A 12,785-nucleotide genomic window follows, 5' to 3' on the forward strand; every position below is an offset into this window, starting at 1 on the left:
TGTTGGAGTATCTTGTGATTGACAGGGATAAACAGATTTCTTCAACAATAAAAGAACAAAGAAAGGAAAAAGAAACGAATAATGTTGTTATACTTATATATGAGATCTGCACATAACTAAACTTATAATTTAAAGAAAAGTCTCTATACTAGGCTTTACAGTTAGCTGCTTTTCACATTTTCCTAACAAAGAAAGATCTCTGGTTCAGTCCCAGAAGGACACACAAATCCGTTTGGGGTTGTATCAGGATGTGATGTAAAAACTCTGCCCGTCAAACATGTGGAGTTACCTGCTGTGGTGACTCCTTGTGAATAACAGAACAGGTGAAAGTCACTTTACTTGATCTCTGAATATAATAAGAGATACATTTTTAACAGCGACAAAAAAACACGGTGATGAATTTTTGTAGAGCAGAGTTAGACCAAGGGCACCCATCTTCTACTTCAAACCCTTAAAACCAAGAGCTGAGCCCAGAAAAACGTGCCCTGTGTCTGTTATTATAACACAATTTCAAGAAACTGATGTGAAACAGGAGGAAGAAACTAAAAAACGTAATCCAAGTAAGTAAGAATGATTTTTCGGGCCCTGGAATATCTCTTCACTACAGGAGAAACACACACACACACACACACACACACACACACACACGCACACACACACACACACACGCACACATAAAATGAACATAAAATAAAATGCTATTTTAAACCTCTGTGTTGACTGTTAACCTCAAACACAGCTTTAAATCTCTTTCTTCATTCAAATGTAACAAATAGTCGTGCAGATTATCACACAGTGGGATAATAGCTGTAATCGGCCTGTGACTCTTTAATACTTCAAAAATCTGTTTCACTCTGATGTCTTTGAAAATAATCAGGGCTGGAACAACAGAGTGATGAGCCAAATGACCATCTATTCCTTTATTATGTTACTGTCACATGTTCTGCAGCACAAAATAGAAATAAAGCCATACAATCCAGAAACAATAAGTGATCATAAACATGTAACTTTATTTGTAGTCCTTGATGAACACTGACTTTTGCAGCTAACTTCATATGAACTCCCAGTGAGTGTCTTGATGAGAAGATTTTACAGTATATATAACTTTTGAATTTTTTTACTTTCAGATATCAGTTTGTCCAAAGACATGCTTGTAGTTCTCTTTCATATATGAAATTTCCCCAGAAGTTACACTGAGAAGACTGAAAAACAAAATCCTGTTAAATTTAAGGCATTTAAAGTGTTACAGGAATACTTTAGATTCTGAAATTATTACAAATTAAAACAGATTACCAGGTTATTATCTGGTGATTTTATGAGACTGTTGTTTTTATGGAGGTATTGACACAGAGGTGAGAGACCACTGTGACGGTTAAACACACAAAAAAGAGCCATAAACAAAATAATCCAACTAATAAATAAATAAATAGATATGGAAATATAAAAACTTAAATATTGAAATGAGAAGCATTTAAAATAGAAATTAATGAAAAAGGTTTGGTGCTTTGTATAGCCTTTGTAGCCTGTTTATTGATCAGTTGATAATTCTACACACAGAACAAACTGTTCTGATTAAAAATAAAACTTTTGCTCATTTCAAACGTAGATTTGTCACCAACATTTTTGAACTTAGAAAAGCAAATTGTAGATGTTACTTCAGGTTCATGAAAGGTATTTAAACTAATAGTAAATCATTAATTATGAGTATCTGAAAAATAAATGGCTATAAAGTGGAGGTGTGAGTGACAGCCCTGGTTCTTTTATACTGCACTTGAAACAGTTATTCACAATGATAGGCTCGTGTTGCATCTCCTGCATAAAACACGAGTGAGTAGAAGGACATTGTAATTACTTCAATGCATAGCAAAGCACCTCTTAGCTGACTTCATCATATCACATATCTTCGGTCAGCTCTGGGCTCAGATAGCAGTAAAGTTTGTGATGTCACCACTCAGCAGGAAACCAGGGCATCATCTCTTTCATCCCTGATCCTGCTTTCCTCCGGTCACACTGCTGACTCCTCCCCACAACTCTGGATGCAGCCACACACACCCACACACACCCACACCCTCATACAATTTCCAAGCGTCCTGGCAGTCTGGGCACAAAGGGTCGCGACACACTGAGAGGCACAAGCTGTTGCGGTTAATCAGAGACAGCGCTTACACTGAGAAGACTAAGGAAGAGGAGGAAGGCAGGGTGGTTTTTGCACTGCACAGGTCAGCTGCAGGTCCTCAGCTCCAGAGAGCTTGTGTATGATGCGTTTGGCTGACAAACAGAATTCATCTGAGGAAGGTAACATCTCTTTAAAACTTTATTATTTAGAAGATGTCAATAACCTGTAAAGTTTTTAAGAAATGATAACAGTATATATAAATAACATGTTTATACAATTGCAAGAGTTTATTGGACTAATTATTGTGTGAATAGACCTTTTTTTCAGCAGTAGTGTCTTCATAGCAAAACCCACCAAGCTCTACATTGTGTGTCAGTGATTTCCTGACATTTCATAAAAGCACATCTGTATTTCCTCTTGCAGAAATGAGCTTTGGGGCAGCGTGTATTTTCTTGCGGGGAGGGAAAAACATTGTAAGTATAAGCTGCAGGAATTTAATTATTGTCTTGATGGGTTTTGTGCTGCTATTGTATGTAAACTGCTATTGTGATTGTGTGATTGTGATAACTGCTGCATTCATAAGTAGTTAGAAAGCACAGTGTTTCTTCTTAATGTTCATATTATACTGAAGTTAAGCAGTTATTATTTCTTTGTGCAGACAAGAGAGCTGGCTGATGATGAGATTGATGGTAATATTTTTTTGTTTTCTCATTTTTATGACTACGTCATTGGTTTTTACCTACATTTGTACACTTTGCACATTTCATTTTTTGATTTGATTTTTTTTACTTTAAACCTCTGCAGAGCTGCGTGATGCATTCAATGAGTTTGATAAAGACAAGGACGGACTGATCAGCTGTAAGGACTTGGGCAACCTGATGAGGACAATGGGTTATATGCCCACTGAGATGGAGCTGATCGAGCTGAGCCAAAATATCAACATGAACCGTGAGTCCTTAAAAAAGTGTTTGTTTAAAAGTTGAGTTTATTGAGGAATCCCATAGTTAGCGGCTGTTTTCATTGCTTTAATCTAGATTTGATGAGAGACAGAAAAGCCCACAGACATGTCAAACCTTTTTTCCCCTCTAGTCGGTGGCAGAGTCGACTTTGACGACTTTGTGGAGTTGATGGCCCCGAAACTGCTGGCAGAGACGTCTGGAATGATCGGTATGAAGGAGCTGAAAGATGCCTTCAAAGAGGTGAGATTGAAGAGCTTTTTCTGAAACTTTCCAGCTACCTGCCTTCTGGACTGCTAGATGGCGATCATTATCATCACAGCTGTGATTAAAAGCTGCTCTCTGCTGTTTGCTGCCTCTTGTTAGTTTGACATGGATGGAGATGGAGAGATCACAACAGAGGAGCTGCGATCAGCCATGATAAAGCTGATGGGAGAGCACATGAGCCGGAGGGAAATCGATGCCATAGTGAAAGAGGCCGATGACAACGGGGATGGCACAGTAGATTTTGAAGGTACAGACTGTCTTTTGCCTACATCAGTAAAGAGTAACAGTGCAGTGAAGTGAAGCAACTGATCCGCGTCTTCTTCTCCTTTGCAGAATTTGTCAGAATGATGTCCCATCAATGACAGTCCAGGACAAGGCCAGTCAGGAACATTCATTTGCACCTCTGCAAACACGCACTAACACTGATGCTGTTCTTTTCTGGGCTTGCAAAAACAACACAAACACAAGAAATGTTAAAATTACATGCTGGAAACAAGCAATATCAGACTGATCTCAGAGCGGATTTTATAGCTATGCAAATAATAACAATTTGTAATGATTTTTCAAATGTAAGAGTGCTAAAATAAAAAAACTCTGTTGTTATGTTTCATCATATATACCAGGGATGTCAAACTCATTTAGTTGATCCTTAGTGGGCAGTGGAAAGAAGTCTAAGTATATATTTAATCACTGAAATATCTTAATATAAGAAAAAGAAGTGCAAGTGTGTCTCAGTTTTTCCACATGATAAAGTAATGCTGCTGTGGTAAATGAAAGAAACCTCTCAGCGTGACTCTCTGGGCAAGATTGTGAGAAATAACTGTGTAAGTTTACAGAAAAAAATCAGAAAGTTCTTGTTACTTCACAGATAGTGTCCTTTTTTGTGGACTTATTGTAAAAAAATGAAACTTCTATAGTCAATAGTGAAAAAAAATGAAATTTTCTGTGTTTAATTGTTTCTCTATTACTTAATTACTTTGGTGTAGAATGAATGGGCACGAGGAAAGTCTTCATCAGCAGGAAAAAACTCCAAAACTTGTTACAATACATTGAAAAGTCCAAAAATGTATGCATATCTTCCAAAGGCATCTTGTGGACCAGATTGTAGTCTTTGCCAGGCCCACTCTGGCCCCTGGGCCTCATGTTTGACAACCCTGATATATACTGTATACAGTGGAAGTTTGTTGAATTGGAATTGTTTTTATATTTGTATTGTTATTGAATTATTCTTACCATTTAAACAATGTTACAACAAAGCAGGATGTAAAGTTAAGCTACTACTGTACTGTACATTATTAACCTGAGCTGGTTGTATTAGGTAATCTGTAACTAACTTCCAACAAGTGAAGCAGTAACATGGATCTGCCTTTCTTTGGCAAAGCACAAAATAAAACATCTGATCTGAACATCTGAAAAGGATTCAGGAGTATCTGTGGAACAAGAAAGTTCTCTGTGTCCGCCTGAAAGAAACCCACAGACACTTGACTCATTTAAGCGTAGACCATATTGTCCTTGTGACTTCTTGCATTCCAGTAATGTGCAGTCATTTCATGCCAGAAGGAAGTGATTTAAACATGAAAAAGTTTAGGGACTCTGTTCTACTAGGATTGAGTAAAAACTTTGGAAGGACAATAAGAAACTGTAACTGAAAAGAGGCAGAAATTTGGGATTTTGTGACTGATGCATAACAGATTTAAAGGTATTAAGAGCAAAAAAACCTCCCCCAAAACAAAAAAAGAGGTTCATGTCCCAGAATCTGTCCTTTTAGAGAGACAGTCTGAGCCATTATTTGAGGTTAATACTCTGTGTAAGTTGGGAACTTCACGGAAATATGGACATAAAACACAGAGAGGAGCTTAATAGTATTAAAGAGTATTATAACCCCATATCCATTAAAAAAAGAAAGGAAAAGAAAAGTTGAGTGAAATTTGTGGCACGTGAACACTTTCTTTTTTTTTTTTAACCTGTGGACTAAATCATTCTTGCAGTTGGTGATCAGTAATTGTGTCATACGGATCCAGAGCCAGCGCAGCTGGGATTAAATATTGGGGCTGAATTCAGGGATGTGCTACGGGACACACTGTACTGTCACATTTGGGGAACACCAGCCAGGCAGATGTTGCTGCATGACAAACTGGGCACAGCATCAAACAGACAGACAGATGGGGCATGAGGACTTATGCTGCCAATGAACAAAAGTGAACCTAATTACTAAACACACATCTGTGAGTGGTGCTCCACAGAGAGAGTGATCGCTCTGTCGGTATGCTTAATGGAAAAGTAACTAAATATCTCGTCTTTTATTACTATTAGTATTAATATTAATACTTTTATTTTGAAATGATTGTTCTTTTATGTGGATTGGGACTCAGAGAGACACTGAAACAAAAAAAGTGACATAGGAAAGATTTCACTGCTATTAATGGCACACTAATGTAAGTGAGGGTGTTTAAAGAGGAGGGTGGGGGGCACATTTAACCTTATGGATGTAGTGCCAAGCGAGGGCTGATGAGTCCAGAGGAAGAATCCGATGATGTAATGCTCACTGGCTGGCCTTTGCCCTGATCCTTCCTGATCCCTCTAACATCCAGCGTCAACCTTTATTGCATTAATCCTCAGTAATCTCTCTCTTGGTTGCTCTCAGACTCAATTCTGATGTAGCCTCTATACCCAGTGACTTCTTCTCAGCCAGACACATTAAAAAAACACAAAAAAACAAGCCTTACCATTTTAACTTATTGCACTGATAGCCCCTTCCCCAGGCAGATTTCATTTGGTTAGCTTTAATCTTTCTGAGAAGAGTCGGATGCACTGCGGGGTATCTGCTGCTGGAGCACCTGCCCTGTGAGAGTAAATACAGCTTATCAAAGTCATTCAGTTGTTGCTTGCTCACATTAATCTGTGAATTTGTTTTATAACATTGCGTACAGACAATATTGCATAACACCAGCGCTATAAACACCGAGAAGCTTGTTGTTGAAAAACACTAAGCCGAACCGTAACGACTTGAGAAATATTGTTTTTCTTAACTGTTTTTTTGGGATGCTCAAATGTTGTTATTTCATTATTCCACTGCTACAAATACTTCAACAAATCTGTTGCTATTTGCACTACCTTAACGGAAAAAGAAAGGACTGAGTGGGACAGGAGAAGTGAGTGATGAGGAAATTCTGTGCTTCTCAGTCTTACTGACGTCCGACCTGTAATAAAGAGATCAGTAAGCTGCTTCACCTTCAGCTAATTAACTTCCTCTTGGCCTCTGTTTGAAAAATGTGCACAAGTTTTGTTCCTTTAAATGAATACTGTAGCTAAACAGTGAGCCACTTGTGAATCTTTCAATGCGTCTGTTGTTTTCTTACTCTTTGGTGGCCAGCGTCATATTTTTTATGCTGTAGTGTACTGGGACAGCACAGCTGATTGACTCAATACGGTCTTAAGGAAATCCACTTCTGTCCTCTCAGTGCTGAGGAAACTTGTCAGCATAATGGACACAGCCTCTAATCTTGCATCAGAGTCACGCCAGAGCGCCTTCAGGTGTAGACTAATAAGACCTGGGGGTGAACTAAAGATGACACAGGAGGTCTTTTCTATCAGCGTCCAACAATCTGTGCAGCACTGAAACCAATTATAGAAGAGATGTACACAAATGCCAAACAGAGAAGGGGAGTAAAACTTACACCAGTTCCTCTTTCCAACAAAATCCAAACCAAACCAAATATATAACCAAATTTTCCCAAGCTGGAGTTCAACAAAGTCTTGATAATACTGTTTATTTTATTCATCGATGCAGATTCCTGAATATTAAAACCATCTTTCTCCAAATTTTATGAAGGATATGTGAAACTTTAAAAAGTCACAGAAAATGAACATTTACAAAGCTCTGTTTTTATTTTTTATTATTTATTTATTTCATTTGGGCTGAATTAATATCACTTGTAATTATGTTAATATTATTTATTCATTGTTATTCTCTATTTTCCTCTTTGTATTGTTGCTCATGCGCTCAGTCCTTCCTACATGTAAGTTGTAGTTTCTTTGTCGCTGGCGCAATGGCCAGTTTTGGGTAATAAATAAAAAACAAGAAAAAAGTATTACTAATTTATAATACTTACTTTGTAAGTTATATATATATGTGCTCATGGTCACGGCCAGAGACATAACTTGACCCCATCAATAAATAAATAAATTCATTCATTAAAGTAAAAAAAAAAAAAAGCTGCTGCGGACGGAAGCCGAAAAGGGACATCTTGCGAGTTCTGTAGTAAGTACATCCTCTGCCACTTCACCAGAATGTATTTAGCTAAAAACTGAAAACCATAGTGTTATTAGTTTTCATCCGTGAGAAACAAGCGACAGTAAGTTGAGTCGTGCACATATTGACATGCTGGTGTGGTGACGTTAAAGGACGGTTTACTGTGGCAGCTAATGGCAGCTAACTAGCTCTGCTGTTAGCTGCACGCTTTGCAGCTGTCACAACTCAAAGCAGCTGGTATTAAGTCTATGAATAATGTTTATAATAATCATAAAGTGCATGTGTGTGGCTTTTACTGAATGATTTGCTCCGGACTAAAAAAATGTACGCTTAAGAGTTGTAGCCGTCTGTTTGTATTTGTTTGCTAACTGTGTTTAACTTTGGATGGAGTCTGTAAGCGACGCAGAAACAACATCTGTATCCATGTGGAAATAGAAATGGAAAGGTGGAAATGCGTATAAAACCATACAAAACCGATCACTGGATTAAGTTACATTTTTTTCTTTTAAAAATGTCAGACATTCAGTGCATGTGAGATCTGAAGGCGTCAGTGTGAGCAGCACAGGCTGGGACTGAGAATAGACTCAGCATAGACAGGACATCTAATAATTTGATCAGGAAATCAGTAGAATCCTATGGAGGTATAGAGATTACAAAGAGGGACCACAGAGGGTTAAAGATGACACCATGAAGACATGAGAAAACGTTTTTGAAGCTAGATTAAGAAGAACACTGTGTGAACGATAGTAAGACAGGTGTGATAGTGAAGCTGCCAGGAGCAGAGGTATGTATGTGAAGGTAGATATATTAGACAAAAAATATTGAAGATGCAGCTGCCAGGCAGTAGGAGAAGAGGAAGACCACAGAGAAGACTCATGGATGTAGTGAAGGAGGTCATGCAGATGAGGATTTTAGAGCGAGGTGAGATGGAGGCAGATGATCCACTGTGGTGAACGCCTGAAGTGGACAGTGGAAAGAAGAAGAAGATGATAGCTCAGCAATTGTTAGTTTCAGCCTTGTACAAAAACCTGCCGTCACATATGAGTGAATGTCTGACATTTATGATTATTTAGTTATTTCTTTTTGTCCACACAGATCTCCCCTGATGTTGACTGGATGTAGAAATCTCTCTTGGACATTTTTCTCGCTCACCAGTAGAAGACTTTGGCCTAGACAGAGTTTTACGTCCCGAGCTGCTCTGTGCTCTTCTGCCTTTTCATCCGTCCTTCATTCTCTTTCTTCATCTACCCACAGTCATCACTTCCTGCCTAGCACACAAAGCTCAGCTCGCCTTCCTCCATCTTTTAATTTCTCCTCAGCTCATTCGTCCGGTCTGATGGAGTTAAAGGAAGTTCTGCAGGTTTTGGAGCAGCTTGCTCCACTGTCGCTTGCAGAGTCTTGGGATAATGTCGGCTTGCTGGTGGAGCCGAGCAAACCTCGGCCCGTTAAGACCATTCTTCTAACCAACGACCTCACAGATGCCGTCATGGAGGAAGCAGTGGCTGTGAGCTGCGATCTCATTATTTCGTATCACCCGCCGTTGTTTCGGCCAATCAAGCGTCTGGTTCAGAAAGACTGGAAGCAGCGGCTGGCTGTGCGGGCCGTGGAGGCTGGCATAGCGGTCTTTTCCCCTCACACTTCATGGGATTGCGTGAAAGGAGGCGTGAACGACTGGCTGGTTGGAGGACTTGGTGAGAAGTCTCTCTGAATGTAAAATGTGATGCTCGCACTTAAATCATTAGATATGAACATGATGCTTATTCACTGACCTTCATTTCATCCCCACTGCTTTTTTCTTTGTCGCATCAGGCAGCGGTCAGGTGTCGGTGTTGAGTCAGGTTCTCGGCGCCGCCTCCCACAGTCACAAACTGGAATTCACGGTCAGAAGCGCAGAGGAACTAAACATGATCATGGAGGAGCTGAAGGCTTGCGACAGTGGAACGACCCTACAGCATTCAGGCAGCAGGTTGTGTTCAGACATCACCGATTAGCAACAAGCTTTAAATTCAAGGACCATTTTGGTAGTTTTGTCATATATGTGTTACTTTTGTTTTATTTCTTCCAAACACGCATTATTGTAATTTGAGTTTAGCTTTAATCAAAGTTGGAAATCACCCACAGACACTTGAAGTCATCACAGGTAATCCAAAGCTGCTTTTGGACTATAACTATTACCAAAGATTTTTTTCAGTTTGCATTCGGACAACTTACAGAAACTTCAAATATATATATGTTATAAATTTTATTTCTTAGGGGTTGAAAGTAAGGCTGTGTTTAGCCCCTTTTCCCAACTAAAACTAAAATGTCATTATTAGGGTAAATATCAGGTAGTATGGCACTATGAACATGGATGCTTGAAGGCCTTAAAATAATTGGATATCCTATCACTGAAAGCATATTTCGAAGGCTGTAGAAACTGTAGAGGACTGATACTTTATTTACAGTTTCTCATGCATAAAGCACATAATATCCTTTTAAAACTAAGTCGGGTGAATAATTTCACACATACTAAAGTTTGAATATGGAAAAAGGAAAAAACAACAACATTTTGATCCAACTTCAGTGTGATTTTTCCCTATATAAGACACCATATTCCAAATCTAAATCTTTTTTTCTTGTTTTAGAAACAGCAAGTTTCTGTTAATAATATATCCAAACTTAATGATGGATTTCTCTTCTTCCTCCTTGCATATATTTGCAGATTTTTCTTTGTGTTTTTTTCCTCTTCTTTTTAAGCCTTGCTTTAACAGCTGTTGTTTACGTGGCTAATGTTTTACTGATGTTAATGTCACCTTTGTTTAGTGGTCGTTCGATTTATGTGTTTGACACTCACACCCGGACCAATCAGAATACACTTGCATCACTCAAAGTGGCTTTTAAGTTGGGGAAAGAAGCTTTTCTGTAGTTGTAAATCATGGATTAAACATGGGAAACAGGGTCTGAAAGAACCTTAGCGCAGCCAGAAACCAACGTTTTCAAAATTCATGTCTTAGTTATCGAGAAATGACAGTTATGTAATGGATGTAAATCATACACTTCGATGTTATTAAGTCTTTTGTTTCTTTGTACTGGTAAATAACAGTTCATGTCTCCTCATATTAGACCAGACAGCAGTGGTATCCATGTCAGCGTAACCTGTTGTGACTCAGCGCTGACCCCGAGTGTCCAGGCTCTGTTAGGACACAGCACTCCCAGCCAGTCTCTCAGCATCGTGAAGTTAGAAAAGGTACGGGCTGTTCCAGGATTCTGAAGAAACATGCAGTTATTTTAGAGATATAAGAAGTAACAAAAACAGTTCCTTAAAAGGGAAAAAGTTCCTGACTATTGTTATGATGAACTTGTTCTGTTCGTATTAGTAACATTTCATCTTTTCTTTAGCATCCTCTCCTGGGCCACGGCCAAGGCCGACGCAGCGTTTTGGACCAGCCGGTGACTGTCGGAGCAGCCGTCCAAAAACTGAAGTCCCACCTGGGTTTGAGTCACCTCCGTTTGGCTGTGGGGTGGGGGCAGACGCTGGGTGAGACGAGTGGACACACACAAATCTGTCACTAAATTAGAATAGTTCAATTGTAACATCTTCAAATTTAATTTCTACCACTGGTGCAGTAAGGGTAGAAACGTTGATGCAGGTTCAAGAATTTCCATCCATTAGCTCTGCACTCTTTTTTTCTTATATTAAGTGGGATTAAATGTGTAGTTCAGTATCATTACACTGACAGAAAGGGGAGTTTCGCTCGTTCGGCCCACTGAAGTACAAAGTGGGCTGCATGTGGCCCATGATGTCAAATTAGTTGGAGATCCCTGCAGTAGAGGTCATGGAGGACATGAGTTCATAAACACTGGTAGGGAGGCAGCGTTCACTCTGTTCAGTTTGGGAGTCTTTCACAATCGTTTACGCTCACATGCACAGAAAATTTAAATTCACTGATAATCTCAATGAGCAGAACAACTCTTTGTGTTCTGAGAGAAGCTGGAACAGGAACAGAGAACATGCAAACTCCACACAGAAAGAAGAAAACTCATGTCCCTATTCTGTTTTTTTTTTTTTTCTTTCCCCCCCAGAGTCCTCTGTGTGCACTGTGGCTGTATGCGCTGGGTCAGGGGCCTCAGTACTGAATGGAGTCAAAGCGGATCTCTACGTCACAGGTAACAAACATTTAACGTTATTAGTTTAAATATCACTGAAACGTCTTCACATCGCAACACCTGCAGACATAATCATGCCCCTTTTTCAGGGGAGATGTCCCACCATGAAGTGCTGGATGCTGTGGCAAAAGGAACCAGCGTGATCCTCAGTGACCACAGCAACAGCGAGCGGGGTTACCTGGCTGTGTTCAGGGAGAGACTAGCCGTGCGCCTGCCCGATAGCGTAACAGTGGTCCTGTCGAAGGCTGACAGAGACCCTCTGGAGGTCGTCTGACTGACTCTTGATTGGAAGTTGCAGTAGTTTTTCTGAAAGATTACTTGTTATCACAAATATGTGTGACATTTTTGCCCCCCCTCCCCATTTTTAATATGCAGGCCCTTTACGTAAGGCTATCCACTGGCTGTGCCTTGAAAGTATTGTTAGATGCTGTTGTATTTATCATGTCTCTCTGGAAGGGTCTTAATAAAATGGGCTGTGGTTGATCAAAATGTGCTGTTGGCGTGTGGAATAAGACAAAAATATCATCAGCTAACAGATGCAGTGCGAGCCGAAGATAAAACAAGTAATCTGTAATCTTAATGCATGCAGCTCCTACATGCAGACGACACATTGTGTGTTTTAATCCCGATGATGTGACCTTTGCTTCCATGCTGAGAGGAATTTTTGAGAAGTTTTTTTCCTAAAATGAATAGTTTCTGCTTCCTGCACAGAGAGAACGTAATCCTCATTGGATTAAAATGTTTGCTGTTGCTGTATAAACGTGGATATTGGACCCCACCTGCTCCACAGGAGACATCAGCACCAGCCTGATCCAGCTATGAAGATTCAAAACTGCAATACAAGGATTTTTTTTTTAATGTATCTCATAACTTGTGAAAGATAAATGAAAGTGACAGGTTCTTCTCAACAAGCTGACCTTTTAACCTCTGAACAAACATGGCTGGAAATCAAACGATTTAGCACATACATGTCAAAGAGCAGGCCTTTGGTATTGCTTCAGGGCACGTACTCTGCCCCACTGCTAAGGCTTAAAAACAAAAACAAAAC

The 12,785-nt window shown here is 39.5% G+C and overlaps 2 protein-coding genes across 3 annotated transcripts; both read left to right on the forward strand.

The window, feature by feature from the left end:
• The first annotated feature begins 2,050 nt into the window (after positions 1 to 2,050).
• On the forward strand, positions 2,051 to 3,918 carry cabp5a (calcium binding protein 5a). Its single transcript, XM_003458723.5, has 7 exons — positions 2,051 to 2,295; positions 2,540 to 2,589; positions 2,775 to 2,805; positions 2,921 to 3,064; positions 3,206 to 3,315; positions 3,439 to 3,586; positions 3,673 to 3,918. The coding sequence occupies exons 1-7, from the start codon at positions 2,256 to 2,258 to the stop codon at positions 3,699 to 3,701; spliced, it is 552 nt and encodes a 183-aa protein (XP_003458771.1). The 5' UTR covers positions 2,051 to 2,255; the 3' UTR covers positions 3,702 to 3,918.
• Positions 3,919 to 7,500: 3,582 nt separating this feature from the next.
• nif3l1 (NIF3 NGG1 interacting factor 3-like 1 (S. cerevisiae)) lies at positions 7,501 to 12,226 on the forward strand. 2 transcript variants are annotated; one of them, XM_003458722.2, is made up of 7 exons: positions 7,501 to 7,600; positions 8,687 to 9,282; positions 9,401 to 9,557; positions 10,694 to 10,817; positions 10,970 to 11,108; positions 11,654 to 11,737; positions 11,827 to 12,226. In XM_003458722.2, exons 2-7 carry the CDS (start codon positions 8,697 to 8,699, stop codon positions 12,009 to 12,011), a joined length of 1,275 nt encoding a protein of 424 aa, XP_003458770.1. In that variant the 5' UTR covers positions 7,501 to 7,600; positions 8,687 to 8,696; the 3' UTR covers positions 12,012 to 12,226. The 2 variants fall into 2 exon arrangements, with proteins under 2 accessions (XP_003458770.1, XP_005463913.1); XM_005463856.3 differs by having other exon boundaries at positions 7,588 to 7,694.
• The last annotated feature ends 559 nt before the right edge of the window (positions 12,227 to 12,785 follow it).

This window comes from Oreochromis niloticus, linkage group LG8, assembly GCF_001858045.2.
Source record: "Oreochromis niloticus isolate F11D_XX linkage group LG8, O_niloticus_UMD_NMBU, whole genome shotgun sequence".
Taxonomy (NCBI): domain Eukaryota; kingdom Metazoa; phylum Chordata; class Actinopteri; order Cichliformes; family Cichlidae; genus Oreochromis; species Oreochromis niloticus.